This window comes from Zerene cesonia, chromosome 17, assembly GCF_012273895.1.
Source record: "Zerene cesonia ecotype Mississippi chromosome 17, Zerene_cesonia_1.1, whole genome shotgun sequence".
Lineage (NCBI taxonomy): Eukaryota > Metazoa > Arthropoda > Insecta > Lepidoptera > Pieridae > Zerene > Zerene cesonia.
In genome coordinates this window covers 2,397,745-2,406,869 of record NC_052118.1, presented here as the reverse complement: position 1 = coordinate 2,406,869, position 9,125 = coordinate 2,397,745, and the positions used below count along the sequence as shown (strand labels likewise).

The 9,125-nt window shown below is 29.9% G+C and overlaps 2 protein-coding genes and 1 long non-coding RNA gene across 3 annotated transcripts in view; 2 read left to right on the top strand and 1 right to left on the bottom strand.

Annotated features, from left to right (window-relative positions):
• Nucleotides 1–63: 63 nt before the first annotated feature.
• LOC119833575 lies at nt 64–1,188 on the top strand. Its single transcript, XR_005287964.1, has 2 exons — nt 64–158; nt 523–1,188. It is a non-coding gene; the product is annotated as an uncharacterized LOC119833575 (long non-coding RNA).
• A 584-nt stretch (nt 1,189–1,772) lies between these two features.
• On the bottom strand, nt 1,773–4,728 carry LOC119833582 (dolichyl-phosphate beta-glucosyltransferase). Its single transcript, XM_038357652.1, has 6 exons — nt 4,383–4,728; nt 4,060–4,234; nt 3,739–3,947; nt 3,438–3,652; nt 2,961–3,098; nt 1,773–2,036 (listed from the first exon to the last, which is right to left on the bottom strand). The coding sequence occupies exons 1-6, from the start codon at nt 4,470–4,472 to the stop codon at nt 1,847–1,849; spliced, it is 1,017 nt and encodes a 338-aa protein (XP_038213580.1). The 5' UTR covers nt 4,473–4,728; the 3' UTR covers nt 1,773–1,846.
• A 146-nt stretch (nt 4,729–4,874) lies between these two features.
• The window catches only part of LOC119833337 (low-density lipoprotein receptor-related protein 5), a 16,816-nt gene continuing 12,565 nt past the window's right edge, over nt 4,875–9,125 (top strand). The window contains exons 1-10 of the mRNA XM_038357322.1: nt 4,875–5,181; nt 5,255–5,481; nt 5,646–5,836; nt 6,061–6,351; nt 6,684–6,868; nt 7,166–7,395; nt 7,561–7,731; nt 8,084–8,317; nt 8,553–8,694; nt 8,791–8,959. Of these exons, the coding sequence (XP_038213250.1) occupies nt 5,091–5,181; nt 5,255–5,481; nt 5,646–5,836; nt 6,061–6,351; nt 6,684–6,868; nt 7,166–7,395; nt 7,561–7,731; nt 8,084–8,317; nt 8,553–8,694; nt 8,791–8,959 (1,931 nt within the window). The 5' untranslated portion in view covers nt 4,875–5,090. The remainder of the gene's footprint in view (nt 5,182–5,254; nt 5,482–5,645; nt 5,837–6,060; nt 6,352–6,683; nt 6,869–7,165; nt 7,396–7,560; nt 7,732–8,083; nt 8,318–8,552; nt 8,695–8,790; nt 8,960–9,125) is intronic.

Sequence of the window (9,125 nt, the reverse complement as noted above, 5' to 3'; positions counted from 1 at the left end):
TTGTTATGAGTATCTAATAACAATACATAAGAATCTCATTACAAAATTTTTTACTATTACAGACTTTAACATCAGCATTCCGGCAGTATGATACAGACCAAGATGGAGTTATAACAATACATTATGAGCAATTTCTAAAAATGGTGTTTGGCTTGAAGGTATAAAGATAAATTCATAATGAAAATTTTATGGTCAAATCAAGATGTTATTAAGCTATGAAGGCAAAAACAAATTTATATTGTTATATATAAACACTACTCTTTATAAGTATACAATAAATGTTTTATAATTATTAAGACTTAAGAATTTATAATGTAATCTTATAAATGAAAGTAAAATCTCATGGAGTTAAGACAAGCTTATGTGTATACAATATGGTGTTATGAATTGGTCATTATTAACTTTTTTAAATGTTTGCAAGTTAGGGATATTATTATTTTTTCTGTTCCGCTGTGAATTAAAAGAAAACAATAAGGAATATAGAATTAACAAAATTAATTGGTTCATGTCTCTTCCGTCCAGTGTTGGCCGTAAAACATCGGGGTTGTCAAGCTCAATAATCACCAGTGAGGTTTGAGTTATAATATTTATTTTGGAAAAAATAAATGATGTTAGATATTTATCTTGGCAACATCTTCAATTTGTATACTTATCTGAAACTTAATTCACTTTTTGAATTACCGTAAATGTGCATGCATCTTGTAACAGAAAATTGTATCTTCAAAAATAAAACAGAAATATTAATCGATTTTCTATGAGTGTAGACACAGTATCATCTTACACCTATATATTAAGTGCATGCTCTTTTATTATATCCATTCCATCCAATATTCCAATTTCTAATAATCATTAGTTCCAACCAACCCACCCTACTTCAAGTGCCTGTAACCAGTTGAAGATGCAATTTTATTTAAAATTTATTCTTGAACTGTCTTTGTAGCTTTACAGTTAATTTAGTGATTAAGCAAAACTAATCTCAAATTCTTAATTTAAATTGTAAATCATAGGCTTAGTATCTTGGTGAACCAAGTGAATTTCCCTAAATTTATAAATTGGCCAAATACAATTGTTGTGCTCAAAGTACCTTGTGAGTTCAAGTTTTAAATTATATTTTGCATTTAATATTGTATGTTATTGTAAAGTAGTAAACATTGCCTCGTTTCATTATCTGTGTCTTTCAGCATAAATTTTTATACATTTCTATTTGTAACTTAAAATATATTTTTATGTACGTTATATTATAGATAAAATAAATGTCTATGAACAACAGTTTTTTTTTACCTTGAACTTGTATCTTACTTTTTATTCATCTTTTAATCATAAGAAATGAATGAAATAAGCATTGTGGTATGTAAAGTAAGTTTTGGAGTAGGAGAGGATACTTAATAATCCCCTTTAAAAATAGAATATACATTTTTTCAATATTTTTTTATTTTTTACCTATTTAGTGTTTATGAGTAAACAAGTATGAAGTAAAAAATATTAGTAAATTTGGCCTAAACGGAAAAAAAATAACTTCTAAGATTTTACTGTGAATTAATTGGTTATTCTTCATTATCCCCGAGTTTCCATCGTTATATCCTGATTCGATACTAATGGGACTACCTTCACCTCTTTCGAACTAAATAAATTTTCTTAAATCGGTTCACAATTGCTGAAAATATAGTCTTACATACACACAATCAAATTCATAGGGACAAATATAGAGCCTCCTTTTCTTTTTGGAAGTGGGTTAAAACAAGAACGTCATAGATAATCTAATCAAATGAGAAACAAAACATTAACAATACAGTTTATTAAAATATATTGTATACAGCTTACACAATTATGATATATTGTGCTTAAATTATACGCTCTTAATCTTCCAAGCTCCAATTTTATACTTAAGCCATATAAGAGCCAAGTCAAGACCCATTTGTATCCACGACAATACTGGTGTTATCTTGGAGCCTTCAATTTCCGTCCATCTTACTGGTATTTCAACAATTGGAATGTTCAACTTTTGTGCTATGTAGAGTAATTCTACATCAAATGCCCTGTAAGGAATTGACAATTTATTAATCCCTAATATTATTTTTGTCAGTAACGGCTTGAGAAATAAAAAAATACACAATAAATAAACATTGGTGAATGCAGAACAAAAATCGGTACAGAAGTTTTTGAAGTTTATCAACATACAGATGTGGTGAAGGACTTACTTTCATAATATAATTTTTGTTCAACTCAATGTTTAGAATGTAGAGCTATGTAGGTTGATATTTTCGATTATCTGCTCTATATTCAGATAAGATTAGATTATGTTAAATAAAAATATACAAATAAGGGGGCGTCCATAAATTACGTGAGGTGTTTAAGGGAGGGAGGGTCAAGTAAAATCTTTCCAAATCTCACTTGGGGGAGAGGGGGGGTTTTAATAAATATCACGTATTTCTTTTTAACAGAAAACCCTGAAAATAAAGTTTAGTTAAAGTAAAAAAAAATTCTAGAAAAATTTACATATGTCAAAACTTGATATATTAGTATTCGTTATTTATCCTTTTAAATCCCGCGGACGGATGATTTTTTCTTTTCCTTTCTTAACTCCAATGGGTTCATAGTCAAAATATATTTCAAAAATTCTTACGTGAGATTTGGGGAGGGTGGGAGAGAGTTAAGGAAAATCTCACGAAATCTCACCAAGGGGGGGTCAAAAAATCTTGAAAAATGTCTAACGTAATTTATGGACGCTCCCTAAACCTTTACCAAACCAACATTCTCATTTAAGGGAATACTGAATAGATACTGCCCTCAGTTTAAATGAGTTAGTCTCAGATATATAATATGTTGTGTACATACATTATAAACTACTTGCAAAGTTAAATTTTATTATCTGTTTGATACTTTGTCCTAATAATTATAACATTCTTAATACAATTAAAAAGATTTGCCTTTATTTTCAAATTTGTAAGATAAATTATTACCATCTATTCACATGAAGACTTTCAAAGCAAGTTCTAGCTGCTTGTCTTGTAAATAGTTTGAATCCACACTGAGTGTCTCTAACACCTTTGACTGTGAATAACCACACCAGGAAATGGAAGCCGTACATAAGGATATTCCTGAAAAACATAAGTGTCATGGGTTAGCTCACTCAAGAGCAATCTAAATATACTTTTCTTTCCAATTAAATTGTTGTGTCTGTGTATATATTTTTCTTATTTCTTTTTTTTTTAATGTTTAGTGCCTTAGAAAAAATGGTCCAATGTATATTATGACTTTTTTGCATTAATTAATTTTGTAGGTATAAGGGACTGGGATTGAACCAAAGACATCTCAGCTATTATCAAATTTCTGGACTGGGAACAAGACCCAATATTGTGTATTTGATTGAATTTTTACATTGTTACTGATGGGATACTAAGGCCATACAACTCAGCTGTATTGGCACTTTCACTTACCGGAATATATTTCTTTTAGCTAAAGACTCTTTCTCTAAATGCGCCCTTGAGCCAATAACAATAGTTTTGCTTTTGCTGATGGCCTCTGGTTGAGTAAGTGGATCATACTTAGTTATCTCTTTAAGAGCAGCTTCAAGTTTTTTTAAATCTTCAAATTTGGAAGCGCCATCTGCATCTGCAAATAGTATTGTAGCACCTCTACAGCTAAATATTCCCTGAAATCAAAATATACTGTGTATATCTATACAATATATTGGCTTTTAATTAATTTCAATATTAAATTAAGTTTTCATATATTTACCAATTTCACTGCACCACCTTTTCCTCTATTTTTGACAAGTTCTAAGCATCTTATTTTTTCACAGCCATATTTTTCAACATATTTTTCAGCAACACTAACAGTCTTGTCTTTACTTCCATCACTTACAACTACTATTTCATATGTATACCCAGGTTGACTTTCAATTCTATTTTCTAAAAACTCAAAAGCTTCATCAAGCATGGGTGGTACTGTATAAAGAAAGAATATGTTATAAATAAAAGATAAATTATAGAGATATTTATAGTTATTATTCCTTAACTTATAACTATATAACATTGTCATAGAAATTGAGCATCTTACATCTTTCTTCTTCATTGTACGCAGGAACAATTATACTTAAATGTACTTTAAAAGGGTCGTTAAGATCAGGAAAATTATTTTTGGATTTAGTTTTGGGATCTTTATAGGTCTCTTCTTCCTTGAACCGCTCAACAATAGGATATGGTTTTGTGAATTTTAATAGAAGTATAACTACCTGTAAAATTTAAATGTTTCAGTTATTTTCAAGAAAGTTTTCTTACATATAATAATTTGGTAACTATATAAATAGGTATAAAAAGTATCTGACGTGTTAGCATTAAATTAATACTGTGTAAACAGTAGTGACTAAAAGTTAAACTTACTCCAACAAATCCGGTAACCGCAACTAAGGCTCCGTACATGCAGAAATTACACAACGCAGGTATGAATTCCATAATTTTGCTGGCATACATTAACACTAGCTTATTAGAATAATAATATTATTTCGATTACTATGAAAGCATGATTTTTGCCGACGTAGGATAACTATGTTACTTGTTGTAATTTTATATGTTTTTTCTTATGACAAACCTACTTTATAATGAATACTAATAATATTAATTAATAAATACATTTATTGTCTGTTTAATAAATAAAATAAGGAAAAATTACACATGTAGGACAAAAGCGAAACAATTATCACTATTGACTATTGTCAACATAAACTATAAAACATTGAGCGTAAAGAAATGATTTGTCAAAACTGACATTTAAAATAACTAACGATGACGTGTAGCTTAAGTAAGTATAGCCTATGGTTGAATAGCTCCTCTTCTTATATTATCTATACCGAGTGTTATATACTGTGGGTATCCTCTGTAGTTCATAGTCTCTCTTTGTTGATCTTTCAATTCATTCGAGTGCATTGAAATTTTTAATAAATTTGTTTGTTTACTTGAACCTAATAAATTTAAATAACGTACCGAACAAATGATCGTTTTAACTATTTATCACTTTCCGTTAGTGCCTTAGTTTTTATGATAGTTTAAGCTCATGAAGAATATTGTAACGCGACGTGTTTGGTATTCATTATGACAAAACGCCGAAGAATTGTACAAGCTGACAAAATTATACAAAATTTTATACATGTGTTCACTTTATTAATGTTTTTGCAGTTAAAAGGTATGCCTTTCGTTATTTTATTAATTAAAATCTATCTCTTATGTGACGTTTATAAACATTTATTTTTTACTAGGATACTACTCATCTGCAACTAATCCTGTATTGTTATATTCAACTGCTGCTGATATAAGAGTAGGAAACGTGTCCAGATTAAGTAAATCAAATCCGATAATAAAAGGTTTAGAGCAAGGATCAGCTGTTGATTTTTTGCATAGAAAAGACCTCATATGTTGGTCAGATCAGACTGCGGAATTGATACAATGTATGCAATACAACGAGACTTATTACGCCGGAGAAAAGGTAGAGGTAGATTTTTAATACCACTCTTGATGTAAAATATCTATCTCTTCAATAAAAAATAAAAAAAAAACATTTGCATGTCTAATATGTATTAGTTGTTTTAACCTTTTTTATGGTACAATTACTTACAATTCATACTTACCTATTTTTAAATATATTTCCAGATGCGTATAGTGTCAGAGGGTTTAATCACCCCCACAGGCATTGCAATAGATTGGTATACAAATAAGTTATATTGGACTGATGGAGAAACTAATAGAATAGAAGTAATAAGTATTGATGACAAATTCAGAAAGGTATTGTTTTGGTCAGAGGTGGATTTGGCAGTAGCTATTGCTGTTGTTCCTAAAGCTGGGTAATTTTACATTCCATAATATATGTATCACAGATTTAATCTTTAATTTATTTGTATTCATTTCATTCTTATATATTTATAATTATATTATCATACTCATATAAAACCCATAGCGGTATCAATTTTCTCATTGCAATGGAGTTCATAAATCTTTTAACTATTATCAAGCTTATTTTGACATTTTAATTTTACTGTAGAATTTTATTTTATTATTAATATTTCAGACTAATGTTCTGGACAGATTGGGGTGAGATACCTAAAATAGAAAGGGCAGGGATGAATGGTGATCCTGCCTCTCGTAAAGTGATTGTTAAAGATAATATATTCTGGCCAAATGGTATAACCATAGACTATAACAATAATTTAATATACTGGGTGGACTCTAAGCTGCAATTTGTTGATGTTATTGACTTTGAAGGAAGTAAAAGGAAGAGGATAGTGAAAACTGGTTTGAATTACCCATATGCATTGACTTTGTTCAATGAGAAACTTTATTGGACTGACTGGAAAACATGGTATGTTTTTAGTTATTATTATTCATAATTCACTCAAGACACAACAGAAAACATTTATTATTAAATGTAAGTTAGATTAATAAATCCTATAATGTAGTTTTTAGAACAATCTCTTTAATTTATATTTAGTCTTCCAAATAGTTACAATACCAGGAACTAGTATTGTAACTATTTGGAAAAAATACTAGTTCCTGGTATTGTAACTATTTGGAAAACTTATTTAATTTTTAATTGTAATGAGTTTAATTCATTTCTTAATATTGATTTGTTATTTTGATAGTTACCAACTTGTCTATAATTTTTATATATGCTGTAATTTTTTTTTAATTCAGGGCAATATACACATGGGATATAAGTACCAGTGGACCTATTAAGGAATTGGTTAAAACAGATTCTGTACCTGTTGATATCAAAGTATATGATGAAGGCAGACAAATTGTACCAAGTGATGACTATCCTTGCAAGGTTAATAACCAGGGATGTTCACATTTGTGCCTCTTAGCACCTAACCCACCTGGTATGGTACATTTATATAAAAATTATTATTTGTCTATGGATCACATTAGTATATTGGAGCATGCTCAAGAACTAAATATTTAACAACTAGCCTTTGCCCGCGTCTTCGCACGCGTTAAATTCGGATTTTTAATAGATGAGTGATATAAGAGGAAGATTTATTTGTATAATAACATCTATTAAACTATTCCAAATTAAATGTGTGCAAAGCCACAAGCAAAAGTTAGTTTCTTATAATAAGAAGTACCTAATGTTACATTTAGCATAATGTTACCAGTGTAATTTCATGTTATTACAGGATATGTTTGTTCGTGTCCTACTGGAGTAAAACTCAAAGATGGAAGTAATACAACATGCCATAATGGACCTCAATCCATGTTAATTGTGGCGCAACGCTCCATTATTTCTAAAATATCATTAGATTCTCCTGATTTTACTCCATACACAATGCCTTTGAAAGATCTCAAAAGAGCTATCACTGTTGATTTTGATCCAAAAACAGAATACATTTATTGGACTGACAGTTTGGTAATATTTTCTATGTTAAATTATGATATTTGGAAATTATGTTCTATATTTAATATTCAATATAATGACTTAAAATTATTTTTCTCATATAGCATTATAAAAACCACTTTGATGTAAATAGTACTAATAACACGTGTTAATTATATATTTTTTTAAATTTTCCAGTCAAAAACAATATCAAGAGCTCGTTTAGATGGTAGTGAGCAATCTGTAGTTATACACAGCAGTGGAGTTCCAGATAGCATTGCAATTGACCCTTTAGCAAGGAATATTTATTGGACTGATCCTGTCTCTGATACCATTACCGTAGCGAGACTTGATGGTAGCGCAAAAAAGGTATATTAACTTGAAGTTTTGGAAGGTTTATAGTAATTTATACAAAATCCTGATAAGATGAAAAATTGGTTGAGTAATGTATGTTAAGGAAGAATGGTTACTTATTATGTCAATCTAGATCTTGTCTAATATCCTATCCTTCCTACTTATTTATTTAATATTATAAATGTGAAAGTTTGTAAGGATGTGTGTTCATTTGTTACTCTTTCACGCAAAAACTGCTGAACCGATTGAAATGAAATTTGGTACGTAGATAGCTGGACAACTCGAATATCAACTTTATATCCCGATATTCCTACGTGATACGGACTTATAAAATAAAGTTAAAAATTCCATAATATTCTTCTCTTAGGTGATAATTCACGATGAACTTTACAATCCTCGGGCTATCGCGTTACACCCCACTGCGGGCTGGATGTTTTGGTCTGACTGGAACGAAAAGAAACCTAAAATTGAGCGAGCGAATTTAGATGGCACAGGAAGAGTGCTTCTTATATCAGAGAAATTAACTTGGCCCAATGGGATTGCACTGGACACAAAGTACAATAAATTATACTGGGGTGATGCGAGGACACATAAAATTGAGGTGAGTTGGGACAAAAATCCATGACATTTAATAGCAGATTGCAGACAATATGTCTCAAAAATGCAAATGGTTTCTTTTGCGATATAAGCAATCTGTCAATCAAATTAAAGAGGTTACACATTGATCTGGAAATTTAATCAATTTTTATACACCCAGAAATGCATATGCCTTATATGAAAATTAAAGTATACAATGAAATATAGTAAAAACATATTTAATAAATAATCTTTTCAAGGTGTGTAATATGGATGGCACTGACAGGCGGGAACTACACAATAGTGATATTTTACACATTTTCGGACTAACGCTGCTTGGTCAACATCTGTATTGGACAGACATGCAGAGACGAACTATGGATCGGATTAATAAGGACACAGGTAAAGTAATGCGTGTAAAAGTGTAATTCAGTTCTATTTTTTTTAGAAATCTATATAAAAAATTCATAAATATTTTTTTATTGCTTTTTTTTGCAGGATCTGAACGCCAACCTGTGGTCGAGCAAATGGCGAACATGATGGGTGTAAAAGCTTTTCGATTGGGCGATCCACTTGGTTGGAATAAATGTGCGGACAATAATGGCGGATGCTCACATTTTTGCTTTAACAGGCCACAGGATTATGTGTGTAGCTGTCCTCTGGGTGAGTTGAAATGTTTAATTAATTATAGAATTTTTAATGATCATCCAAATTTTTATGTGTCTTTTTCATACCAAACAATACTTGATATCAAGTATTTAATATACCTAGTCTTGCCATAAATATTGTAATAAAGAAAAAAGAAAATTGTTAACTGCAAATAACATTTATTA